At 38.8% G+C, this 8,625-nt stretch overlaps 1 protein-coding gene across 1 annotated transcript; it reads left to right on the top strand.

Moving 5' to 3' along the window:
* Window positions 1-1,508: 1,508 nt before the first annotated feature.
* Window positions 1,509-3,950, top strand: LOC307161598 (uncharacterized protein). The gene is made up of 2 exons (XM_079876451.1): window positions 1,509-1,934; window positions 3,215-3,950. Exons 1-2 carry the CDS (start codon window positions 1,572-1,574, stop codon window positions 3,242-3,244), a joined length of 393 nt encoding a protein of 130 aa, XP_079732577.1. The 5' UTR covers window positions 1,509-1,571; the 3' UTR covers window positions 3,245-3,950.
* Window positions 3,951-8,625: the final 4,675 nt, after the last annotated feature.

Genomic DNA, 8,625 nt, shown 5'->3' on the forward strand with positions numbered 1-8,625 from the left:
AGACACACACTCACCACACTCACTCACACATACACACACACACTCATACTCACTCACTCTCTCACACACACACAGACACACACTCACCACACTCACTGACACACACTCATACTCACTCTCACACACACTCATACTCACTCTCACTCTCACACACACACACTCATACTCACTCACTCTCTCACACACACGCACACACTCACTCACACACACACACTCATGCTCACTCTCTCACACACACACACACACACACACACACACACACACACACACTCAGACTCACACACTCATACTCACTCTCTCACACACACACAAACACACATACTCACTCTCACTGTTGAGTTATATGTTCTCATTAAACATATAATTTATATTTTGTTATGTAGCTTGCTGTTATTTTATTTATTGTTTAGATTATACCAACTGTTGTATTGTATCATATGCCAAAAATGTGCAAGAGTTCATTGTGCGCATGTGTGAACAAACGGGACTTTTATTTTGACTCAAGTTGTTGAATGTAAAACTCAGTACTGAGTACTTAGTACGTGTTGCTGCTCCCTCGGGCGCTGATGTTATACCAGCGCGTTGAGATGTAAACGAACAAAATAAATAATACTAAGAAGTTTTATCTGGATTTTCTTTAATGGATGGATGACAAAAACATATTGCACATAGACATGACGGAGAGAAATGAAACCTTAACAGGTTATGGGCCCAGGCGCGCCAATGCTACAGGAGGAAGATGGCAGAGGTTAGTTTTCGACGGAGACGAAAACAACTACGAACTATGGGAAGTAAAATTTCTTGGCCATCTGAGAATAATGGGTTTAAAAGAAACAATACTGTCTACCGGGGATATAGACGAGGAAACAAATGAGGAGTGCTACGCTGAATTAATCCAGTTTCTCGATGATAAAAGCCTGTCACTGGTGATGCGGGAGGCGACTGATGACGGCAGGAAAGCTCTGCAAATACTTCGAAGTCACTACGCCAGTCAGGGTAAGCCTCGAATTATCGCCCTATACACTGAACTAACTTCGTTAAAGAAGGAATCTGACGAGACGATAACAGACTACATTATCCGAGCTGAGAAAGCGGTGACTTCCCTAAGAAACGCAAAAGAAGTAATAAGTGACGGACTGATAATAGCTATGATCCTAAAGGGCCTGCCAGATTCCTACAAACCTTTTGCTATCCATACTACACAGAGTAGTGAAGAATTGACTTTTTCCCAGTTCAAAAGCAAACTAAGAAGCTACGAAGAGACAGAAAAATTTGATGATAAACCCAAATCTGACAATGTGATGAAAGTGCACATAGCATCCGTGACCTGCTACGGATGTGGAAACCGCGGTCATATTGCGCGCGATTGCCGCCAAAAAGGCGTACCTAAGTGGTGCAGCTACCATAGAAGTTCAACACATAGTGATGAGACATGCCGCCAGAGAAAGGACGGACACAAAGATGAAGCAAAACAGGCTGCGGAAAAACAAGAGGAGCATGAGAAAGAACAAACATTTGTGTTCAAAGTAAGTCAGACATTTCTTCCAGATAATATTACGAAAAATGGACTAATGGTAGACTGTGGAGCAACATCCCACATCTTAACAGACAAGAACAATTTCACAAAATTTGACGAGAGTTTCGACCCAAAGTCACACTACATGGAGCTGGCGGATGGAGCCAGGATGAACAACGTGGCATTAAAGCGGGGCGACGCAGAGGTGTTACTGCTGGACGTGGAAGGGAAATGCGTCAGGATCACTCTAAAGAAGGCCTTGTTCATACCATCATACCCACAGAGCATCATCTCCGTTCAAGCTGCTACAACAGACGGGGCCAAGGTGATCTTCCAGGAAGGACAGAATGAACTGATAAGCAAGGATGGAGCTGTGTTCCGCATAGAAGAGCACGAGAGACTGTACTATCTGAAAACGGTAAATAACAACAAACAATGTGTTGATGCATCAGTTACAGATATGATGTCCAGGGACAAAGTCAGTCTAACTTGTGATGTTAAAACATGGCATGAGATCATGGGACATTGTAATGTTAGTGATGTGTTGAAATTACCTGAAGTGGTTGAGGGTATGAAAATCACGGGTAATACCAAATTAGACTGTAATGTTTGTACTGAGGGAAAGTTCATCAACAGCAGAAATAGGAAAACTGACACAAAAGCTGGTGAGGCCCTAGACTTGGTACATACTGACTTAGCAGGTCCCATTGAACCAACTTCTCAAGATGGATATAAGTATGCAATTTCATTCACAGATGATTTTTCAGGGGCAGTATCTGTTTACTTCCTTAAGAACAAGAGTGACACTACTCTAGCGACAGAGAAGTTCCTTGCAGACAGTGCACCATACGGTAGAGTCAAATGCATAAGATCAGACAATGGCACAGAATACACAAGCAATGCATTTCAGTCACTTTTACGAGAAAATGGTATAAGACATGATACATCATCCCCGTACTCCCCTCATCAAAATGGTACAGCTGAGAGACAATGGCGAACCATCTTTGAAATGGGAAGGTGTCTGCTAATAGAGAAGGGATTACCAAAGGTTCTGTGGCCTTATGCTGTCCAAACTGCAACTCACATCCGAAACAGATGCTATAATGACAGAATTAAGAATACTCCATACTTCATGTTGACAGGAAGAAAGCCAGACCTTTCTAAAATGTGGGTTTTTGGATCAGAATGCTATGCGTACAAACACAATCATAAGAAACTGGATCCTAGATGTGAGAAGGGAATATTTGTGGGGTATAGTAAAAATAGCCCAGCTTATCTGATATACAATCCACAGACAGAAAAGGTGTCAAAACATAGATTGGTGAAATTCATTAGGAAGAGCAGTGCTGAACAGCAGACACAAACCGATGAAGATTTCTTAGAAATACAATACAGAGACAGGACACAGGATAGTAAGAACAGTGGTGATGCCCCACAAAGTGAGGAAAGCACAGAGAACAGGGTCCTAAATGGAGACATGGAGAGTATTGATACAGACAATACAGAGGTGTCAGAACATGATGGAACTATAGAAAAAGTAGACACAGAAGACAACAAAAACAGTACAGGTCCAACAGCCACGGCTAGTCAAAAACATTACCACTCAAAAAGAGAAAAGAGAGCCCCAAAGTATTTACAAGATTATCTGACATACTCCAAAGATGACGTAACCAATGTGAGTGTTGATTATTGTTACAGGGCAGTGTGTGGGGTCCCCCAAACCTATAGAGAGGCCCTTATGTCACCTGAGGCTCCCGGATGGGAACATGCTATGAAGGAAGAGATGGACTCACTTAAAGAAAATGACACATTTGAATTGACAACTCTACCAGAGGGCAGAAAGACAGTGGGGGGAAGATGGGTATATGCCCTTAAAGAAAATGCAGAAACAGGAAAAATCTTCAAGGCTAGGTATGTTGCAAAAGGATACAACCAAACTGAAGGCATAGACTACCATGAGACATTTGCTCCTACAGCAAATCTCACCTCAGTACGGGCATTAATGCAGATAGCTGCTCAGAACAATTTCTTAGTTCATCAGATGGACGTCAAAACTGCATACTTACATGCTCCAATAGAGGAAGACATATACTTAGATCAACCAGAGGGTTTTGAAGAGACATCTGACATAGGAGACAAGTTAGTATGCAAGTTGAAAAAATCTCTGTATGGTCTAAAACAGTCTGGAAGAAACTGGTACGAACTTTTAAATGATCATTTGGAACAAAACAACTTTGAGAGAAATCAGTCTGATCACTGTGTGTATAGAAAGCAGATTGAAAATGAGACAATCATAGTGATCATCTGGGTAGATGATTTGATAATTGCAGCAAGCAGTGAGGATCAGCTCAACAGTTTTAAAGAAATAATGAAGTCCAAATTTAACATGAAGGATCTAGGGAAAATATCTTATTTTTTGGGGATTCAGTTTGAGCAAAAAGAGGGAGAAATTAAAATGAATCAGAAAAGGTACATTCTCAAAATGCTTGAAAGGTTTGGAATGTCAAACTGTAAACCAAAAGCTACCCCAAGTGAGTTAAAAGTGGAGTGTAATAGGAATGAGGAAGAAAACAACAACGAGATTGAGAACCCCAAAGAATACCGTGAACTTGTTGGAAGCTTGATCTATGCAATGACCTGTACTAGACCAGACATTAGCTGGATAGTCAGTAAACTGTCACAAACCCTTGCAAAGCCTAAAACACATGACTTAGTAGCTGCTAAACATGTCCTGAGATACCTAAAAGGTACAGCTGACTACGAGCTGTGTTTCAAGAAAACAGACAAGACTTTAAGTCTAATAGCATTCAGTGATTCTGATTGGGCATCTTCTGTAGAAGATAGGCGTAGCATTTCAGGATACTGTTTCAGCCTGACAGAACAAGGCCCTGCTATCTCATGGAAGTCTAAGAAACAGCCGACAGTGGCACTGTCGACCTGCGAAGCCGAATACATTGGTCTAGCAAACACTACTCAGGAAAGCATGTACCTAACTCAACTGCTAAATGGCATGGACAGTAGTGTTTACACTTGCACCACGATGTATGGTGATAATCAGGGGGCCATTGCACTGAGTAAAAATCCAGTGAATAGATCTAGAACTAAACACATTGATGTGAAATATCACTTTATCCGTGATGCTGTCAGTAAGGGAAGAATACATATTGTGTACTGCCCAACAGAAGACATGGTAGCAGACATTTTGACAAAATCTGTTTCAAAAATTAAAATTCTAAAGTTCAAAGGTTTTCTGTTTGGGAACTAAATATTTGTGATGACATTGTGCATGGCTTAAGATGATGAGAACAAGTGGGGGTGTTGAGTTATATGTTCTCATTAAACATATAATTTATATTTTGTTATGTAGCTTGCTGTTATTTTATTTATTGTTTAGATTATACCAACTGTTGTATTGTATCATATGCCAAAAATGTGCAAGAGTTCATTGTGCGCATGTGTGAACAAACGGGACTTTTATTTTGACTCAAGTTGTTGAATGTAAAACTCAGTACTGAGTACTTAGTACGTGTTGCTGCTCCCTCGGGCGCTGATGTTATACCAGCGCGTTGAGATGTAAACGAACAAAATAAATAATACTAAGAAGTTTTATCTGGATTTTCTTTAATGGATGGATGACAAAAACATATTGCACATAGACATGACGGAGAGAAATGAAACCTTAACACTCACACACACACACACACACACACACACACACACACACACACCACACTCACACACACACACACACACACTCATACTCACTCTCTCACACACACAAACACACATACTCTCTCTCTCACACACACACACACACACACACCATCTCACTCATTCTTCCTCTCTTCTTTCTACATTTTACTGTTTATATTAATGTATTGTTTTATTCCAAGCAAGATCTTGTCATCATATCGGCAGGCAAATGTTGTTCTCACAATCTAAGATGAACACAGTAGGTTGTGCTTTTTGGCTTCTGGCAATGTAAACATTTAGCACAACACCCTTAAAATACTGTCTAGGTAGGAAGCCTACTGGGTTTAGGAACAGAGCCTCTCTATATTAAAGCACAGGCTAGTTTCTGTAAATCAGCTGAATTACAGCGGCATTCCTGTTCAAAGTGTCTACAGTATCTATTCATTCTCTCACGCTGGGCATGTCAGTCACAGTCAAACACGATGTGACACACACACACACACACACACACACACACACACACACACACACACACACACACATCTATAAGCTCTCAGAAGTCAGTTTATAAAGAGCGCTGCTGTGAGACGTTGCCATGGTTACACTGATGTACTGTATTCCTGTAGTTGAAACACCTTGATACACACTTTTCAATGGAAGCCTGATTCCACCATGGAATAAAAAACAGAAATTACGACCTTTTATCTCACAATTCTGACTTTTCTTTAAAAAAAAGTTTATACATTACATTATAAATTATACATATACATTATAAATTCTAACTGTTTTTCCTCACAGTTCTAACCAAGCTTGTTTCCACCATGGAATGAAATAAATAAATAAATAAATAAATAAATAGGCAGCTGTGAGTTTTTATCTCAATTCTGTGTGTGTGTGTGGGGGGGGGGTTGGGGGAGTCAGATTTGTGAGATGTTAACTTGCAATTAGCTTTTTATTCAGTGGCGGGGGAAAAAACTAGAAAAAAATAAGTTTACATCTCACAATTCCGAGGAAAAAGTCAAATTTGCAAGATGGAAACTCAGAATTCCAAAAAAGTAAATATTGCCAGATATTAAATCAGAATTCCAAGAAAAAGGGTGAGATGTAAACTCAGAATTCAGAGGAAAAGAAGTAAAAATTATGAGATTTAAACTCAGAATTCCAAGAAATTTTTTTAAAATAGTGAGATGTGAACTCAGAATTCAGAGGAAAAAAGTAAGAATTGTAAGATGTAAACTCACAATTCCAAAGGAAACAGTAAAAAGGGTGAGATGTAAACTCAGAATTCCAGGAAAAAAGTAAAAATTGTAAGATGTTAACTTAGAATTCCGAGGAAAAAAGTAACAATTACTAGATGTAAACTCACAACTCCGAAAGAAAAAGTAAATATTTTGAGAAATATTTCGAAACTCAGAATTTCGAGGGGGAAAAACAGTTAAAATTGCTACAAATTTTGCGACCGTAAACTTTATTAAAGTTTATTAACTTTAACTATTAACTATGAACTTTATTATATAAACTTTATTAACCATTAACGCATACCTCATGTCTTTAGTGACCCAGGACGTCATTCACCTCCCTCCTCCTCTTAGTATTCCTCAATCAATTCATCATAAACAATATAACAAGAAAAAACATTTAACTATAAAAAAATGCCTGTTTTTCCATTCATTTTTTGTAAAACATTGTATAGGGTCGCTAACGAGGTGTGTAACAGTGTAAATATATTTTTTCAGCACAACAATAATTGAATCTTTGATGACTGAATAACTGCACTTCACGATCCCCATTAACACGGACACGCGAAAACGACTAAAAACGTTGCATTCTGCAGCCAGGCCAGTAGATGGCGATGAAACACTATAGACTGAACACGTAATGCGCATGTGCATGACGTCGTCGTTCTCACAGTTTCGCGTTGTTGTTGTTTACACAGAGAAGATTTTCAAAAACTTGCACTTTCAAACCCGTTTTCAAAACTTTGCGTTTTCAGGCACACAAAATGCCGTTGTTGTGTAAATGAACGGCCTAAACACATAGAAAGTTTTATGTTTTTAGTTGAAAACGGTGTTGTGTACACAGCCCCTTAGTGAGACTGTGACAGTGATGTATTAGAAAAGGTAAGGCAGCACTTGGACATTAAAGATAAAGCATTAGCCTTGATCAATACAGCATTGTTTGTTCCACATGAACCAGTGGATCTGAGACGTTACCTGATGATCTTAAACTCACAAATGCAGGAAATTCAGAATGACTCAAAATGACTGCCAACATAAACTCAACATTAAACTGCAAATGTGGGTATATATAAAAACATATAAATTGGTTATAATTCACTGTAGATATTATGCAAAAATATTATGCACAGTTTTATAAATGAGACCCCAGGGGCCTCATGTATAAAACTTTGCGTAGATTTCATCCTTAAAGTGTGCGTACGCACATAAGGCAGAATTTGCGTACGCACAAAAGTTTTCAGATTTATAAAACCGTCCGTACGCCAGAACCTGCGCAGAATTCACTTTATAAATCCCAATCAGCGGAAGATTGTGCGCACATGCGTCTCCACCCTGAAATAACCATATATGGGGCTGGAAACGTACGTACGCCAGTTCCCACGCAAAGGTTGTGATCTATAAAAAACAAACTTGACGGGAGAATGTGCGCACCTTTAAGCAAACTTTGAGCCGTGCGTACGCACATTCTGGAGACAAAGGGAATTGGCGACACCGATGGTGAGCTGGAGTTGTGTCTTTTTGGTCACTTTTAGACAGAAAATCTAAAGAAAATTAAACATATACAGAAAGATAATACAAATATAATTTCACTCACCAAGCCTGTCACTTGAAGCAAATATCCATCCCTTCTTAAATGTCCGCGCAAGCGAGCGCGTTGGGCCGTTTAGTGAAACTGACGCAAATAACAGTTTAAATAAATAAAATAATGATTTAAACTATGTTTTACTTCTGATATAAACATTTAGATTAAATATGCCATTCAAATTAATGGAGTTAAGCACTTAAACATGAAATCATTACTGAGAAGTTACAACATTTTTATATTCAAATTCAGTCAATAGAAATATTTGTTGTGGATGCGGTGTTTTTGAACACTTTTCCTCTGGCATGCTGTGTTTTAATGTTTTAACCACAGAGATAATTGCTTATCATGATAATACCAGATTGTCTGAGAAACTAGTTTCGTGCAAATAATGCCCAAGGCCTATCTGTTTCCATTAAAAATATAAATCAATTAAAAATACAATTCGGCCAGTGGAAAAGATTGAGAACAACTTTCTCTGAAATGTATTTTACACTATTTGACTTATATATTTAAAAACAAGGCAAGGATAGGCAACTACTTGATTTTTATTAATGTAATGTGTCTTGTACCGTTAAACGTTATCACGTGGATGA

This window comes from Squalius cephalus (genome assembly GCF_949319135.1).
Source record: "Squalius cephalus genome assembly, chromosome: 7".
Taxonomy (NCBI): domain Eukaryota; kingdom Metazoa; phylum Chordata; class Actinopteri; order Cypriniformes; family Leuciscidae; genus Squalius; species Squalius cephalus.